Genomic DNA, 18,340 nt, shown 5'->3' on the forward strand with positions numbered 1-18,340 from the left:
GAGCTTGGCTATGGATATCATTACGCGAGTCTTGTCAGGAAAGATGCCAAGTATGGTTGTAATTTTCTTTCAAAGTACTGTCTGCTCATGAGTCCGAAAGAAAGAAAAGAAAAGAAAAGAAAAACGAAAACCAAAACAGGCTATATCAAAGGGACAAGAAGTTAGTCCAATGGGACAGGGGCAGCTTTGGATTATTTAAACTTGCGAATCATGCAGTATTCGCAAACATCTTGTTCATGCATATGTTTTCGAAATGTTGAGCATAAGCAGGATTCAAAAATTTCCATTCTCACTTTATGTAGGGCATGGTTATTCAGAAGGATGGATGCATCTGGCACATATGAACTTAGGATGGACACAATGTGAGAAGCAGAGGTAGCAATTTGACAAAATCTTTGCTCCAGGGCAAGTCGCTAAACGCTGTGAAGTAAGTGATGATAGTAAACACAACGTCTCTGGTTTCGCTCCAAAGACTTGATCTTTGTCGTGCTGTTGTCGTACCGAGTATATCGAGTACGTACTAACATACCTATTCAGCCACTTGGATCGACGTTTTGGGTGGCAATACGGAGTAGACACGTGAGACATAGGACCCTTATCACATATGTCGTGATCTGATTGGCTGGGTCCATGCCATCCCGGATCCCGGAAAGCCACCCAAAGCTAAGTAAGTACCGTGTGTAGCCTCAGTTCAAGGTGAATTGACTCATCATTCATCTCATCCATTCTTCTTCGTCAACCGTTCAACGTTCGTATTTCCCTTTCCCCTATATTTCGATCCTTGTTCTTGACTCGAGTCTTTGCGCAACTGTTCTCTACTGTATTCTTTGTTCCCTGTCTTTTGATTTTCAGTCCTACTTAACACGGCCTTGACTGAGTTCACCCTTTTCCCTTTCTGTGACCTCATGATATTCTGGTAGCTCAATCTCCGCACTTGATCTCACTAGGCTTCATCAATCGGCAAAATCTGACGCATTGGATTTGCCCTTTGGATCATCCCAGATTGTGCTTGGCTATTTCGAGTCTTCTCTTCTGCTAAACTACGCGACATCCGTTTTTGTTTCAGCTCATTCTGGGTCTTGCTTCTGCGGCGATTCTAGATTCTCAGTTGTGGCAAATCGCTCTCCCAATATCTTCTCGACTTTGCCTTCTTCTACAGTCCTAGCAAATTGCAGTTGCAGCTTTGGATATTTTCATTTTACTGGCGCCATAAGTCAACACTCTCACGTCTGGCATTGGTGTCAAGCAGCTCACCCACTTGATATATACAACCACCAACTCGCATCTATGTGCGCAGTCGCTTTTGATGGTTATAATGGCATCGACAACGACAAACTCAACAGACGATCCTCTTCGCGAGCCGCCGGGTAGCAGTAAGGCTGCAAATAATGTTGCACACGACGGTAGACTCAAGCTTGGTGACTTCACCAAGCTGGACTCCAACAGTCTCGCGGACTGGGCCTCCCCGAAGAATGCAAAGGCTTCGGCTTCTGACTCAACCCCGTCCCTTGGAAATTTCAAACGGCTTTTCCAGCAAATTCGTCTCAATGACAATGAACCATCTCAGCAGCAGCGAAAGCCATTGGCTTCCCCAAAGGTACAGCCGATCACGATATTGAAGCGACCTTCTGTACCGCAACCCACCAACAATGCAGACAGTGCCCCCAAACCCTTGGCTGTGGCTAAGCATTCCCATCATAAGGATCAGGAGCAAACATGCATTGCCGCCTCAAGGCAACCGAACCGGAGCACTGAAGGCCGTATTCATTACATGAAGATGGCAAGCGAAATCCATGAGAAGCGAACTGGAAAGGCTATCAGAATTACGAAGGAGACTGTTCTAAAGGAAGATATGTACGAGGAATATAAGGGTGAATTCCTCAAACTCAGCCAGCACAACTTCGACCCTATTACCGACTCAGAGGCTGGATGTGGTTCTGACACTGATGTGCTGCCTACCACGTCTTACTCAACCGCTGCTTCAACACCACCAAGCTCAAGCGAGTCTCCGCTTAAGCATTTTGACGAAACCAAAAAGAACAGGAAAGGTTCAAATTCAGGCAAGGGCAAATCGCATACCAGAGATAGCTCTGAACCCAACGTAATGGTCCTAGGTGGCAACCAGTCGGACCATGTCAGACATGTTATCTCATATCAGCATTTCAAGTATGGCCCCCTTACTGAGATTCACGGTAAGGTGCAGACCACTGTGGTCAAGCATGAGGGCCTCATGGGAAAGCTCGTTCATGAGCGGGTTATAGACTCTATGATCTGCAAGGATTATCCCACCATTGCAGACAATGGAATTCATGTCTTTGTCGACATGTCCAACATCATCATTGGGTTTCAAAAGGCCCTGAGAGCCAGGTTTGGTTTGCCAGAGTCCTCACGCTTTGTTCCGCTTCCACAAATGAACCTCGTCTTCTTTCACGAACTTCTTACCCGCGATCGATACGCGGAATGGCTCAACGTTGGCTGCTCTGTGCGTCCCAACCGTAACGAGCCTACTTTTGTCCAAGAACTCAAGGATCTTGGCTACCGCGTCGACCTTCGCAATCGTCGCCCTGAACAGTCTGGTGCTGATAACCACAACACGTTCGAAGCCGGCGGTTTCCGTTATGTCGAAGACATGGTCGACGAAACCCTCCAAATTAGAATTAGCGAGTCTGTCATGCAGTATTTCGAGGAGCCAGGCACGCTTGTCATTGCTACTGGTGATGCTCGGCCGGCTAAGTATTCAGACGGCTTCCTGACACAAGCCCAACGCGCTCTGAAAATGGGCTGGAGCGTTGAGGTTGTTTCCTGGAAAGCTAGCCTTTCTTCTGCTTGGACTACTCTTTTGAAGGATCAGAGCATCGGCTCCCGATTCCGCATCATCGAACTCGACCAGTTCCTTGACGAATTCTGGATCTGCTAAACTCATCCCGTCGCGCCTGCTGCTGAGATATGCAGGGCCGCTCGATGGGTGCGTGTTTGACGATCTTGATCCGAGGACGGATCTTTTGAGACATATCCATCATTTGAAGCAACTGATCTTGAGCTCGGTATGACATCTAAACGATGTGAGATTTAGTGCCTCATTTCCTTTTTCTTTTTACCTTGCTACAGAGGAGCAAAGTCATGTGCGTGTTCGCCTCCTTGTCTAATGCGTTAGGTCTTTATCCCTATATCCCTGGTCTACATCCTACACCCCCGTCTCCGCATTGCGTCCCTAGCCTTGTTGTTACGTTCTATTCAACGATGTGCTCGTCATCCACAGTGAGCAAACCACTTCTTAAGTGCCTACACGCATTAGCTAGCCTTGGACAAGCTGGTTGAAATCTCGAGCTGCATTGCTGCGACTGTGAATTTCGAATCTGCTTGTCGAGGGTAGAGTCTCTTTGGCCAATAACTGAGATGGTACGAAGATCCATATTTTGTTATTCTTTATGCATTATGAGGAAATTATCGGGCTAGCATGTGGCGCATTGGGTAGTCTTCATGAGTAACGAAATCATCAAATGTGAGGCACAGTGGCTGCAGGACATCGCTCCCTATAGTTACATAGGCAATTCATCAACGTTGTTTCTTGAGCTCGACTCAATATGAATTTCGAATCGTCGTGAACGGTATAGACCTATGTTTCGATCAAACAACTCATTTACTTGTCCTTTCACCCATTGACTGAGATCGAAGTTCAAATTGTATGACGGACATTTCAATTCAAATAACAAATACCAAGTGTAATTCTTCTCTCATCTCTAAGAGAGCAGCCATAAAGTGAGGTGACGTGGTGCGGTAGTTGAAGCTTGAATAGAAAAACAGACAACCCCCCAACATACCTCCCAAGATGATAGGCTCGTACAGCCTTGCAATGGCCACCTGATAATCGGCATCAACAGCCCTTCAACAATAACAATAAAACATTAAACATCATAGAAAATACATAAGCAGAGCGTGATCTCGGAGTAAAAACGTGACCGCAAGCCATTCAAATATTTGAAGGTCGAACTGACATGACAAATCGGGGAGCCGTTCCCTAGTTAGAAGACGACGGGTCCTTGTTGGAAACTGAGTCCTGGCCTTCGATACCCCACCATTGCTCGGCCATGAAAGTTGCGGCCTCGGCCTTCTTCCAAGGATCGTTGAAGGCAGAGAAGAGGATCAGGTCTCCCATGTGGCTGGAGAATGCCTGCTTGATAGAGTCAAGAGCAGCCTTCTGTTGGCTCATACCAGGAACAGCCTTGCCGTTGCTGTTGCCCTTTGTGGGCCAGCCAGTTTCGCAAATGACGATACGCTTGTCGCCAGAAATCTTGGATCGAAGGTCCTCAACAGTGTTGGAGAGCCACTGGCCAGCTTCATCAGCAGAAGTGTTAGCATCGAAGAAGGCGTGAGCGTTGATAGCACAATAGTCACTCTCGTTACAAAGCTCAGGGTTGGCATTGGCAGCCATAAATGTGTCAACTGTGACAACAGGACCTTGGTAGCCTGCGGCACGAAGGATCTCACGAGCCTGCTTGACCGCAGCGATGACCTTTGATGGGGTGGCAGCTCCGTTATTGACGAGTTCATTGCCAACACTGATGGTGTCAACGACGTCCCAATCGTCAATTGCACTGATGATGGTCTTGGCCTCAGTTTGAACGTCGTCAATGTTCCAGATACCGAGGAACAGCTTCATGCCGCTACCCTTGGCGCATGAGTAGACATTGGCGACCTGGTCACAGTCGGTGCCATAGATACGAAGAACTGAAAAATCAGCTGCGAGCTGCGTAATATCGTGCTGAATCTCGTCCTTGGATTTGCACCGGTGATCGCCTCGGTAGGGGGCATATGCGACACCAGGGAGCTTAGAACCGGATGAACTGCCACCACTACCAGAAATAGGAGCTGTAGGCTCTGGGTAAGTTGCAGTTCCTGTAGGGGTGGCAGGGGTAACAGGAGCGATAGTTGCGGTGTAGGTAGAGGCCGAAGTCAGAGTAATAGTCGTAACACTACAATCTTGTTAGTCAACACCGGGGCTTCATGTCACGAGAAAATCATACGCTTCTCGCTTCTCGAGCGGACGGGCTGTTGGTATTGTCAGCTTCGAATTACAGCCTGGTCAGGAGAATGCTCACCAACCGGAACAGCAGCAACAACTGCCGCCATGGCAACCGCCGAAGTAAAGAAACGCTTCATCGACATTTTGTTTAAATATTCTATAAAAGCCGTACGTAGGTCGGTAGTTCGGAGAGTTGTTAAAGAGTGAACGAGCTGCTACAACGAGCTCAAATAGTGGTTTAAAGGTCGGTGATTTGAGAAAATGGGTGTATAAGACGGGACTTAATAACCCACTATCCAAGAATGAATAGGATTCAGATGAAAAGAGTGTGCATAGAACTGAAAAGAAGAATCAAAGAATGACGAATCTTAGGAAGTGATTGTAAGTAGGAAAAGAAACGAAAAAAGAGTGTAGGAGTGAATGAATGAAGAAGATGATGATGAAAACGAAGGTGAAGGTAGAGAGAGAGGTAAAGTACCTAGGTAACCTTAGAAAAAGAGGAGGTGTCAAAACAAGGGAGGAAGGGGCCTTCTCTACAATGATAAGCAAAAGAAAACAACCCAAGAAGGAACGAGCCACAGTACGGTAAGACACGTGCTGAGCGTTGAGCTTAAGCTTGAATCTGCAAGAGACAACCTTAGTGAGACACTCCTCCCCTCCGTAATTCCTTTCAGTCCGTGAGTTTTATCACGAGATCCTAAGTTCTATAGCCTTGCCTTAGGTACCTCTTATAAGACTCCATCCCTTGTTCTCCCTATTCACACTCAAGCCCACTCCCAAGATATGAGACATACGAACGCAGAAACTCACTCAGAACATGGAACTCAACAACTCAAACTGCCCGAAAACATAAACCTTAAAAGCGAATCACCAAAAGAGGCCACGACGCTCGCGACTCTTGGAATGAGGTGATTTCTTCGCATGGCGCGTACTTTCGAGACCTGTAATCTCCCAAGGAATGCGGCGTCTGAGACATGCCCAAAGTCCTGTTGCGAGCTGAAAAGATTCCTCATCCGTCTGGTAAAAATAAACTGTGAAACTGAGACTACGGCTGTGCCAATTGTGTTCCTTCCTGTGCGTGTGCATCCTTGGTGATTCTGTTGTCAGATTAGAGTCCGTGGTGTAGACTCTGGCTGTAAAGTGGCACCATCGGGCGTGACTTGGCAAGGGAAGGCCATAAAACCCGCGAGACAGCTGACGTTTGCTTCTCTGTCTCCCATAATGTTTGTATTCGAAAACGGTAACTTGGCAGAGACGACTTCATCAACTGTGAGTAATTGAAGCCGACAAATATCTTACATCCCTCAGTATCAAAACCATGACATCGAAACCTATCAATCAACATCTAATCACGGCGCCCAGAGACACAAAACCATTGTATCGGGAAATATTCATTCAATGCTAGCGTACGAGAGCCGCATCTATTAATCATTAGCTTGTTAAATGGCTGCCAGCCACTCTGTAAATCGTTCCATATTGGCCCTCGTCTATTGCGTTTGCCGATTGTCCACAATGAAAAAGGGTCTCAGCGTAGCCCGACGCCTTATGGACTATTCTCCTGTACAACATGCATTCAGCCAGCCTCCTTCTGTCATCAAAATTATCATCCGTTAAGCCCCTGAATCAGGCGGTCTTGGTGCTTGTCTTTCGAGTCATGACCTTGGTGATAGCATGTCGAATAGTCACGCCGGCCTTCTCAATATCTTTCTTAGACAGTGCTGATGTAACGCAAATTCGAAGAGCAGGCTGGGCAAACCACGCGCCGTCTTTGGGCTTCACAGCATGCGCATAAGGTCTGGTCTTGGTTCTGGTGATCAAGACGCCGTTGGCAAGAGTCTGCTCAGGAGTCAGTTTATTTTATATTCGTTCATGCTTCAGTGTTCGATGCACGCACCTCTTCCACGCAGTCCAGAAAGATGCGTTCTTGATCTTCCAGTCCGAGCTTACGGGCAGCCACAACTTCGGGCTTGAGGACAAGGAGCATGATAGGGTTCTCGGGGTCGCTTGGGCTGTAAACCCAATCACTGCGGGGGTCCAATTGAGCCCTCATAGCCTTGATGTTCTCGCGGGACTGTGCCAGAATTTCAGGGTTACACTGGAGCAGGTTTAGGGTCTCACTGGCGGTGACAGCCAACATGGCAGGGAGAGCGGCAGAGAATGTATACGCAGAAGATGTGATGCGCTGGTGCTCGACCACATCCTTGGGGCCAGCACAGAAGCCACCACCGGCGCAGAGAGGTCCAGCGAGGGAACCAATAATCATGTCAACCTGTTGGGGATCCACGTTTTGCGCCTCAGTTATACCACGACCGGTACGGCCGAGAACACCAAAAGACCAGGTCTCATCCAGAATCACGCGGAACTTGTACTTCTCTTTAAGCTCAACCAGGCGGGGTAAATCGATGGAATCTCCAGAGAGCTCAAACAAGCCTTCGGTTACGACAAAACGACGGGTAAGTTTCCTGGCATTTGCCTGCTCCCGGGCGACAGCCTTCATAGCGTCTTCCAAAGCATCCATGTCATTGTGTTCATACCAGCGGATGGTGCTTCGCGATTGCTCGAGACCTTTGCGAATAGCGAAGTTGACATTACGATCAGCGATGATAACGTCGCCACGCTTGGAAAAAGAGGGAATGACACTAGAGATGGTGCTGAAGGATTGAGCGTAGACAATGCAGCCTTCGGTGCCCAAATACGCGGCAATGTCGGCTTCAGTCTTCATGTGAACGTCCTGGGTACCGTAGAACTGGGGAGGACCGCAGGGGCCAACACCGTAGGTGCGCAGAACCTGGATAGCCTTCTCCTTAATCTGATCGTTGCCGTTGAAGTTGTAGAAGTTGTAGGATGCGAGATTGGTAACAGTTCGGCCGTTGGCGAGTTTAGTCTTGGGGCCAGTAGGACTATAGAAGTATCAAATGCTGATCCAGACTAGATTGCGCATGCGATTAGACTTGATGATGCTCACCCAACAAGGACAGGAAGACGGTCGGCTTCAGCCACCTCAAATGGAGTCTGCTCGACGACGAGAGGCTCGGGCTGCCATTCATCGATCAACTCCTCGATTTCCTACAAAGAAGCCAAACATTAGCGACGTCCATCCTGTGGGGATTGAGGATCTGGCTGTGTTCTCACCTCCTCTCTTAACTTGATGTAATTCTGCTTACGGGTCGAGTAAGAAGGCGACAGGAGATAGCGGATAAAGAAGAGAAGCAGCACAAGTTCAATGGCGGATCGCACGGGGTCGTTCTGATAGCTCGACTGGATGTAGCGCATAAATACTGCAGAACCAGGGACTTTATGGAAGTAGACGGCGGCCTGTTCGAGGATTTCGCCCACCCGGGCTTGGAGGGCATCGAGTTCCATGTTTTTCTGTTTCCAATTGTCTTGAATAGTTATGTCACCTATCGATCTCACGTCGTGTCGCGTCTCGTCTCGCCCGGTCGTGAGAGTATATATTGGTTTGGACTGGGTTCGTGTTGTTGAAAGGAGTTGAAATGAACGTCAACCGAGGATTCTGAATTGTCAAGTCAAGGCCCATCATTAGCAAGCACATGGGTCTACAAAGGGGCCTCCAGTCCTCTAACGTCGAAGTGAGTCGAGCCGCAGGCCGCATGCTGATTGGCTGTACCAAGGATCCATATCTAGCAGGGGCTCAACGGGTACCTGAAGGTCAGAAACAATGAGACCACAGGCCATCCACTACAGGGGAAGTGTAGGGGTCATCGGATAGCCCGGGGAATAGGAATACGTAAAATTGGCTTACACAGGTTGAAACAAACCAACCAAAATCGCAAGCTTCGTAGGCAGTACAGTAGAGTAGAACACCTCCCTCTTACAATGTTTGGTGTCTATATAGAAAGCGTAGGCTAGTGGTAGAAATGAAATGGAAAGACTGTTCAAAAGGCATTATTTGCATTTAGGTCTAGAGTTTCTGCCATGGATGTGTTTCTTCCTTTCATTGTACACATTATAATAGTTTAAAAAAAAAGAAGTGCGCCTTGTACCAAAAAATTCAGTCCAGTTCAGCCAGTGAATGTTAGGTCTGACTTATGCCAACCTCCTCCTTCTGTATCTCTCCCATCTCCCGTCATCTTCTATAAGACTTCAACCTATGTATGCACGTGCATCCACTCAAACTGCTGAACTGAAAACAAAAACAAGCAAAAAACAAAAACTTCCCATTTCCACAATTTTTTCTGTCAGCTGAAACAAGCCAGGGACATCGCCCGTACGAGGCGCCTCCAAAGGAAGTTAGTTGTCTAGATATTCCCACCTAGAACAGCTTGATCTTGCCAGTTGCCGAGGCATCAGCGCCAGTCTTGGTCTTCGTAAGGCCAGCACCGGTGTAGCCTTGCATTCCTGTACCAGTAGCCATGGTGCTGTTGGTGTTGTCATTGTTGAGGTCGTTAGGCTGAACAAGTTTGAAGCCGGCAATATCGCCAAGGGCATCGCTGATCGTGTTGGGTGGCATGTACTTGCCAGCCACAATAGGGCCAGCAATCAAAGCGATGAAAACGACGAGAAGCGTGAAGTATAAAATGGCGTAACGGACCACACGCCTGCGTCTGAGCTTGGATTGCTTCATCGAGTAGATGGGAGGTCGGATTTGGCGACTGTTTCTTAGGTTAGGGCAAATTGAAAACATAACAAGCAAAGGATAAGACATACCTTGGGCGAAGCCAGAACAGCATCATAGAGTGGAGCATGTCGATCTTGGGAATCAAGATAACAGGTGCCATGAAAAAGAGCAGCCAATGACCCAAAACGAAATCGGCTGCGAACATGGACAATTCAGTGATCTTGCAGAGAAACTCTCGAGCAGGCTGAGAGATGGTGTGCCATCCCATGGAGTACCACTTTCCGGTCCAGAAAGCAATGTTGGCAGTATCACCCTTGAATTCGCGGGTGAGGGCAAGAGACACAATGAGCTTGACGAAGAAGCGCTGAATGCAAGTGACGGCGATCATACCAGCCAATGTGCGGGTAAAGTTGAAGCCCTCGAGAACAAACATACCCAGGAAGGATATCAGCAAGAAGATAACAGCAGTAGCGTGAGCGATACCGGCGAGAACACTGCCGAACTTCTTGCAGCACATGCTGAGCAGAGGACCCATACAGCAGGCCATGCCGAACATAGCAGCCAAGACACCTGCGTTAACACCAATAGGGGCAAAGGCAATGATGAGTAGCCTGATCAGAGAGTCGGTTGGCTGGGGCTTGGTCTTGACGCTGTCCTTCTGAGGTGCATTTTTAACACCAGTTTGGGCGTTAATGAACAGATAAGGGAGAATCGTGACAACGGCAAGCATGAGGGGAGAGAAAATCTCGCTGAAGAAGATGTTGGCAAACGGAGCGCGAGGAACGTCTGCAGACATCTTAGCAGAGGGGTCTCCTAGAGCCTTTCGCTTGTAACCAGTGAGGCGAGTCCGAGACAAACGGCAGTAGGAAATCCAAGACGAGGCGTGGCTTCGGGAGTTACCACGGGACAACCATCGAAGGTAATCTCGGTAGTCGATGAAGAAATCAGTCCATGCGAATTGGTGAGGGTTGTACAAGAAGGGAGAGATGGTCAGCGCAAGAAGTGTGATCCAGAAATAGATCAATACACCCTTCCAGACAGTCAGAGTCGCGAAGAGAAGCATCATGAGCAAACGAGCGCCGAAGTAAATAGCTGGTCCAGCGAATCGAGAATACAAGACACCGAAAGGAATACGAGCAGTGGCAAAACCACGACCAGTACCAATATATCGCGCACCACCGAACGAAATGTTCTGCTGCACAGAGTTCGCATAGATCTGACAGACGAAAACCTCGAACATGAGCGAGAGCGAGCAGAATTGCTTCATCAATCGAACGAAGGCGCGCCAGAAGCCACGCTCCATCAACTCCTGAACAATGAGAGGGATGAAAGAGAGGAAAAGAACGAAAAGAATGGAGACGATACATCGGTAAATCCAGTCGGTGAGAGCATCAGTGTTGGCACAACCAGTAGGGTAGAGAGGGTCGGTGATAGGAACGTTGCGGTTGTATTCGCAAGGCTGTGTCTCATGGCGGAGAGCTCCCAGATTGACCATCGTAATCATGAACATCTGAACAGAGAACATGATGAACATGTTGTTCAAATGGAAACCAGGATGGGCATAGTAGAAGGACAAGAATCGATCGAGAGGAAGTTGAGTGCCGAGATAGTAGTACTCTCGGGACAAGAACTGTTCACCCATACCAGTACCAATCTTGGTTGTGAAGTTGAGGACGGAACCGAAACCCAAATCACGACCCTTACCACACTGGAAGTATTCACATTGCTTGATACGTCCACCACGAAGGATGGCAGTCATACCAGCGTAAATATCCTCGTTCAGATGCAGACCCTTCTGAGCCTTGGAGACACCACCACGCGTTGTCATGAAAATACCGTTCAGAAAATCGGGATGGCCGTAATGGAGTTTACCACCGATTTGAGCCATTGTTCGAGCGAAGAGAGTACCGAATGTCTGTTCCTTACCGGCAGCAATGTCACCAAGAATACCAATGTTCTCGGAGAAAATGTATTCTCGCATACCGAGAATGGCCACAGGGGAGCTAACATCGTTCTTGACACCAGGAGTGTAAGGGGAAACATTGTCAGTCTTCATCTCTTCAAATTCGGCCAAAACGCTGCGAATCTTGAGACACTCCTCGAGATAATTGTCCTGGTTGGCATCGATGAGCTGGATGTACTCTCCACGGTAGAAGATAATGGAATGGTTCTGGTTGTCGGACTTTCCGTCACCAAGGATAGGGTTGCCAGAGAGTTGAACACGGAATTTGGGGCGTCGCATGCCGTTCTCCATAACTTCAGAATGGCCGTCAATAAGAACTGAGTAAAGCCGGGGCTCTTCGCCTTCAGCGACCGGGGGTTCCTCGTCCAAATAGGCGATTTGAAGGTCAGGATAAGCGCGAAGCAAAAATTCGGCATTTTCCATCTCTTCTTTCTTGAACTTGGAGAATCGCTGCATAGAAACGACAATCTTGAACTTGCGACGGGCCATACGCTCAAGTTCACGTTCGAGCTTGTCGGTGTTACCACCGAACATCTGAACAACCTCGGGGTTCTCGACACGATAGAGGAGCTTGATGGCACGGCTATAGTTCATAAAACCAGAGATGGTGCGGTACAGGGTTTGGAAACGAAGAGACGCCCAGATACGAGTACGGAGGGTGTACTCGGGTGCGGAGGACTTGAAACCAATGCAGTAAAAGGGAAGATCGTCGATCTTGCTTTTGGCGGTGTCCTTCTCATTCTTATCTGTCTCGCCGTTGTATTGCGAGGTTTCGTCAGCCAGAATCTTGGTATCTTTGACGAAGCAGTCCCACTCGTGAGGGTGGAGCTGCTTGAGATACTCCAAGAGTGTAACACGAGAGTAAGGCTCATCCTCGCGAATGATTTCACGGAGAGAAAGAAGAATCTTCTCGCTGTAGTGGGGGATCATAACTGTAAAGGTAGGCATGTTGTCAACGGGTAGAGGCTCAGGAATTGGAGTCGATAGGGATTGCGCAAAGAACGAAATGCGGCGTTCAGCTTCACTGTAGGCAGGAAAGAACTCGGTCTTGAAAGAGTGATCTTCCTGAGAAATGAAGAAGGTAGGTGCGCGAAGAGTTCGCTTGCCCTCCTGCTCAGAAGGAACCTGATGATAAAGAAGCTTCTGAACGTGCTCGATCGCAAGAAGATGCTCACGATACATCGAAATAACGATGGCGTTCCAAATCTGCGAAATAAGAACCTTTGGTTTATACTTGATCTCCATGTCCGTGGTTGCTAGAACCTTGGAGTAAACACGCTTGGGAAGGCGAGAGAAGATGTTGCGCCAGGGTGTCCAGATGGAGGATCCAATATAGAACGATCGTGAAACCGAGAAGACGGTGTTCAGCAAGACATACCAAAGGTAAGTATCGAGGAAGAAGAAGATAACGTCAGTGAAGGCCATCAGGGCCAGGACAATTGTCGGGTGCCAGCGGCAAAGCTGATTGCCGAGGAGGGTCTTGTCACCCAGGCAAGAGTCAACATTCATGATACTCAAGTATCGGATGGGATCGCGGAACGAAAGAATCAGGTAGGTATACGAGACACCCATCTTCACACCAAATACTGTTGCCCACAAACCATAGGACATTGCCATGTCATTGCCACGGAGTCTTGGCCAGCTAGCAGTGAATGTCTGACTAGCAACGTAGCGTCTGCTATTGGTAGACAGGTAGCTGCCAAATAGACCTCCCAGGGGCATGATAGAGAAGAAGATGAAAGTGATGACAGCTATGATGAAGTGAACGATACCAATAGCGGTGTTGATCTTCTCAGGTCCAAGTTTTGGCAACATGAAAACCTTTACGCCAGGGGCGACGTTGAGAACGAGGATAAAGAGCAAGAACAGGAGTCGCTTGGTGAGATGCTGCGCACCAGCCCATCGACGAGGAACATAAGCCCATTCCGCAAGAGTAGCGAGAACCTGAATAAGCGATGCAATGGCACCACCAAAGCCGACGATAGAGAATTGCTTAGCCGTTGAGGGTTTCTGGTTAACCTGCTGTTCGTATTTAGGTCCTACTAGGAGACTGGGAGCGTTATGAGAGGTGTAGAACCAGAACATGGTCAAATGAATGATCCAAATACGGTTGAAGTTGACGAGAAGATGGAACCAAGAACGAGACTCCTTGTAAGTCTTGAAAAAGCATTTCTTCCAGTTGACATCCTTCAGCTTGAGATATCGCTCAGCAGGAGGCACATCAACCAGCTTGCTCTTATCTTGAAGGGCAATGCGTTCAATACCTTCTGGATACCAAAAAAGCTGGTTACAATCATCATAACCAACAATATTCTTGTGGTCACGCTCACGGCGGACGTACACGCCGTCGGAAATCTCGTATCCCTGGTCTCTCAAGTATTGGTAGAGAGGAGTAATGACGTTGTTAAGGTAAGTAAACTCCTCCACAGGCTCAACGAGAGCTTGGCAAGCGGGAGAGTTAAGGTAATCATCCGCACACTTGAAGATGAAACACAAGCACTCGGGCATGAAACGAACTTGGTTGGCTTCACCCCAGCAGAGCAGGTACAGAGCGATCTGACGAACCCGATCATGCTGAGACATCTTGTTCATGCGACTCTTCCAGCGGTACTCAGCAGCTTCGAGACTGTCATCGCCCTCAAGCTCCTGCAGAGTCTCAGCCTCGTTAGCCTCGGCATCCTTCTTCTTCTTCTTTCCACCCTTCTTCTTGCGCTTTAGGCCTTTGCCTTGTGCATTGGAGAATCCTACAGCGTCATCCAAGTCTAGGTGAGCAGCAAAGTACCATTTGCGGTAGTTTGCGTTGTCACCACCAATATAATCAGCATGAAGCGAGAGAAGTGCCTGGTTTGGGGTCATGCGCGAGGCTCGTGAGTCGAGAAGAATCATCAGATGATCGTACATGTTGCGCATGCTGTCACGCTGGAAACCGAACTTTGAGGTCAGATCGAGGAAGATGTCCTCAATCTCCTCCTTGGACAAAGGAATCTGGGCGTCCGAAGTCCAGGCCGGATAGGGCTCTCGGGATCGCTGACCAGCAGGGAGAACATTGCCGTAGTCCATGCCATAGTTCGGAGTCGAAGCACCCGAAGAGCGATTCCCACCATAGGAGATTTGCGAGGAAGGAGGTCGGTAGCCGCGTTGACCATCGTTGTAGCTATTGTAACGTTCGTCGCCCCGGCCGTAGTAATCCATTTCAGCAGCGCGAGCCATGTCCGATCTCATGGTAAAGTCGCTGAAAGTCTCGGAGTCTTCCTCAGAGCCCTGACGACCTCCTTGGCCTTGATAGCCACGGTCGTAGTCCTGGTCATAGTAGCCACCCTGGCCATTGTCGTAGTATCCATCTTGGTATTGATCGTGGCCGTCGTAATAGCCTCCATCCTGCTGGTAGGGGTTATTGGGGTCGGCGTTGTAGTAACCACTACTAGTGTGTTAGTGAAAGGACTATGAGAGGAGGGACATGATGCTCACGATTCGTCGTAGTAACCATCATGGTTGTTGTTGTTGTTGTTGTTGTTGTGATTTGGGCCACGGTTGTCGTAGCCTTGATCGTAGTACTGATCGTCTTGGTAGTAGGAGTCAGTGTTTCCACCGTGTTGTTGCTGGTTGCCTCCCTGTTGATGGCCATAACCATCATCGTACTGGTCGCGTTGACCGCCGCCTGGATATCCCGACATGTTGTTTAAATTAATTATCTGTTGGAGGATAAGGTCAGATACTGTCCGTAGGAATCATGCCCACGTCATGGATTGTCCTGCCCTAGGAGACGTCATCTAGTGATATGAAGCCAGATGAACGAAGCACAGGGTACAACCTCATGGACAATCAAGCTACCAAAACTCACCTGGTGGTACACATGTGGATGGCCAGCGAGCGTGAGTGTGAATCAAGATCAGGCGGAAGAACAAGCGTGGCCGGCACTGCAAGATATTGATTGTTTGTTGTCAAAAAGAAAAAACCGTCAAAAAGGCCGAACGGGCAGTGGCTTGGCCTAGAAAGAAACACCAGTGAATTATGCGATTCGTCGTCGATGCGGGTTCAAGAAGATGAATCAATCACGGAGAGTGATTCACCAGCTTGAGAAGTCGACGTCGTTAGTCCAAGTGCGAGACAAAGCGATTTGGCGTAGCCGTAAAACGAGTGTCGGCAATGCGTAATGCAAAGAACAGCAAAGGGGAGAAGACGAGGGTTGGTTTTTGGTGGTTTGAGTTCCAACCCGCACGGGGAGGGAGAGAAACGCTGCGTGTCTCGGCGCCGGGTTATCCAGGGCGAAGTCAGGGGGTGGAGAATGCAAGGGTGTGTCTGTAAGATAACAGGGGAACCACCTTGAACTGATTGATGGATGGATGGAGAGAAGTTTCCAATTATTCAACAGACGTGATATGTATGTATTATTAGAAGTGTGATCCTTTTGCAGTGGCCAAAGACCTCGAGAGGGGGGAGAAAGAAGAGATCAAGACTTGGGCGACAAGCTGGGATTGAATGTTTTGATTCCTTGAACGTAGACACGGATGTACGTACACAAAAACGGGGGAGTGAGAATGGAAGGGAGAGCGCGATGGGAAACAAAAAAAAAACACCATTCATTCACTCACTGACTGCTAGTGCTACACAACGAGAGGGAGGGAGCAACAATACATCCAGCAACAGCAACTAACAGAAGGGAGACTTTTTTTTAGGAGCCTCGCCGCTCCATTTCTGGTCAGATCAGCGAATTAGCTACAATCCTCAGCATGGCCAAGAGCATATCTCGACTCAAAAAGTGGATCATTGGCTACAAAACGTTATTAACACTGGATTCAAAGTTACAGGGCGTGATACCCGCTAAGCCCGGAGTTCACAGCGGCAAGACCACTGAAACTCAATTCGATTCAAAGCACAACCCGTCCGATTCCCTAACATTAAGCATTAACAGGTCCCATCAACTATTCTACTGTAATATGTAATAAGGTATCCATCCATCCTCGTCCATCATGATGCGCTGTCCCAACAGTGGATCATCCGGGCCGTTTCCTGTTTGTCCCTTTTCGTTCCTTGCTTTCCTCTCGATAGACCCATCTATCCCATCCCATCAGAGAGGCCCATCGCCCCTAAAGGCTGGCCCGCGCCCGCGACTCGCAGTGCAAGCCAGGGGCGCTGACCAGGAGTGCCAGGGGATACGGGTCTTGATTGGTGATTGCAAGGGGATGGTTGGGTCTCTGTCTCTGGAGGGGGTTGGCCAGTTTGGACTCTGATTGAGAGAATGACAGGCGGATTCCTCGGATGGATGCACTGCAGTTCAACATTCTCTCTCTCTAATGGGAGTGAGTACCTGGTGGGTACATGCTGCGGCAATATCTCAGCTGGCCTTGTTCTGCTCACATTCCGCTGTAAGGCGTTTGCTTCTGGAGCCCCGCTTGCATAAGACCCATGAGGCGGAACCTTGTACGAGCTCGTACCTTTAAAGTACTGTTCAGAAATAGCCAGCCACGCGTCATCATTGGTAGGGAGTCACTCCTTTGTGGGCCTGGCAAGTGCTCGCTGCAAATCGGGCTTTTGGATGAAGCCTCCAGAGTCCACTGAGGGGCACCGGTGCCCCTGAACGGCGCATCCGAAGCTCGAGTCAATTTCTTTCTGTGGCCCGGAGTTATGGTTGGCATTGGCAATGCCTCACTCTCGCTCACCAAGATTATCTATATGAGAAGCATGACACCTAAGGCATCAAGGCCACAACCAGCCAACCTGCTCGGTTTTTGCCTCAAGCATGGGGTTAGTATAGCCAGTTGTGCTGCAGTGGCATGATTGAAGGTTGCAGTTGGTCACCCAAAGGTTAAATCCAGCGAGTGGCTGAGTTATTGATTGTACCCTAACCACGATATCAAGGCACAGGATGCATTATGTATCAAGGAAATTATATGTATGCCTGCTCATTTCGATGATTTTCAGGTTTGAGATTCACTACTAGTAAATGGAACGAAGCTGTTATCAAGCTACACGTACACGTGTCTATGCCTGCAAGCTGCTGGTACCCGTCACGGCTGCGGCCACAGCCACAAGTAAGGACTTCGAGAAGCTTCAGCTGGTTCGTCGAATTCTCAGGCGGGGAGAACTTGAACTGCTGCGTAACCATGTCCTCGAACTGAATATGCACGTACCCTGCTCGTCACTATCAGAGGATGGGATGGCTGGTACCTAAATTCATGCTTGGCTCTTCCACTTATCCCAAACCTATCAAATATGGATAAAGTCATTCATTATCTGGACCATATTTTGATCTCATGCTACTCCGTACTCTTTATTGAACCCGTTTCAGCCTTAAAGATGCAATCTCGATTGTTGTGCCGGTAATTACGGAGTAGACAGAGGGCATTGATAAGCAAGGCCGCTTAGAAATTGAGGAGAAAAGTCAGTGGATGCCCTGCACCGTACCCATTCATCATGCAGGAACAGGTCCTGCGTCACGCATTTTCATAGGGTGGACAAGAGCAATACTTGCTGGTACTGCAACGAAACCAGCTCCTTCACACGAGATAGCATGCAGCGTGTAATTAAAGGAGTTTCCCTGGATCCCGTGAAAAGCAATAGCTAATGGCAACTCAATTGAGTGTGTTCTCAGTTGTTCTCTTCCCGCCGTGACACTGCCACAAATGAGCTCGCTCTTTTCTTGATCCCGTCCCGTCAGCAGCATAATTATAATCGATGACGACGCTGTACGCGGCCTGTGTGATACGCCAGCCCAAACAGCAGCTCCCTTACAAGGTTATCCCTGGTAAGCTTCAGACACCGACACGATCCAACA

General features: G+C 48.7%; 5 protein-coding genes across 5 annotated transcripts; 1 reads left to right on the forward strand and 4 right to left on the reverse strand.

Moving 5' to 3' along the window:
• Positions 1 to 1,315: 1,315 nt before the first annotated feature.
• Positions 1,316 to 2,917, forward strand: FPRO_06402 (uncharacterized protein; the record flags this gene model as incomplete). The annotated part of the gene is made up of 1 exon (XM_031228688.1): positions 1,316 to 2,917. The coding sequence occupies one exon, from the start codon at positions 1,316 to 1,318 to the stop codon at positions 2,915 to 2,917; it is 1,602 nt and encodes a 533-aa protein (XP_031079000.1).
• A 1,101-nt stretch (positions 2,918 to 4,018) lies between these two features.
• FPRO_06401 (uncharacterized protein) lies at positions 4,019 to 5,166 on the reverse strand (the record flags this gene model as incomplete). Its single annotated transcript, XM_031228689.1, has 3 exons — positions 4,019 to 4,973; positions 5,025 to 5,049; positions 5,100 to 5,166. 3 exons carry the CDS (start codon positions 5,164 to 5,166, stop codon positions 4,019 to 4,021), a joined length of 1,047 nt encoding a protein of 348 aa, XP_031079001.1.
• A 1,480-nt stretch (positions 5,167 to 6,646) lies between these two features.
• Positions 6,647 to 8,386, reverse strand: FPRO_06400 (uncharacterized protein; the record flags this gene model as incomplete). Its single annotated transcript, XM_031228690.1, has 4 exons — positions 6,647 to 6,859; positions 6,918 to 7,923; positions 7,989 to 8,089; positions 8,156 to 8,386. The coding sequence occupies 4 exons, from the start codon at positions 8,384 to 8,386 to the stop codon at positions 6,647 to 6,649; spliced, it is 1,551 nt and encodes a 516-aa protein (XP_031079002.1).
• A 910-nt stretch (positions 8,387 to 9,296) lies between these two features.
• Positions 9,297 to 15,239, reverse strand: FPRO_06399 (putative 1,3-beta-D-glucan synthase subunit; the record flags this gene model as incomplete). The annotated part of the gene is made up of 3 exons (XM_031228691.1): positions 9,297 to 9,636; positions 9,692 to 14,983; positions 15,034 to 15,239. 3 exons carry the CDS (start codon positions 15,237 to 15,239, stop codon positions 9,297 to 9,299), a joined length of 5,838 nt encoding a protein of 1,945 aa, XP_031079003.1.
• Positions 15,240 to 16,652: 1,413 nt separating this feature from the next.
• On the reverse strand, positions 16,653 to 17,671 carry FPRO_06398 (uncharacterized protein; the record flags this gene model as incomplete). Its single annotated transcript, XM_031228692.1, has 4 exons — positions 16,653 to 16,766; positions 17,001 to 17,234; positions 17,276 to 17,298; positions 17,542 to 17,671. The coding sequence occupies 4 exons, from the start codon at positions 17,669 to 17,671 to the stop codon at positions 16,653 to 16,655; spliced, it is 501 nt and encodes a 166-aa protein (XP_031079004.1).
• Positions 17,672 to 18,340: the final 669 nt, after the last annotated feature.

This window comes from Fusarium proliferatum (assembly GCF_900067095.1).
Source record: "Fusarium proliferatum ET1 genome assembly, contig: FPRO_scaffold003, whole genome shotgun sequence".
In the NCBI taxonomy this organism is placed as follows: domain Eukaryota; kingdom Fungi; phylum Ascomycota; class Sordariomycetes; order Hypocreales; family Nectriaceae; genus Fusarium; species Fusarium proliferatum.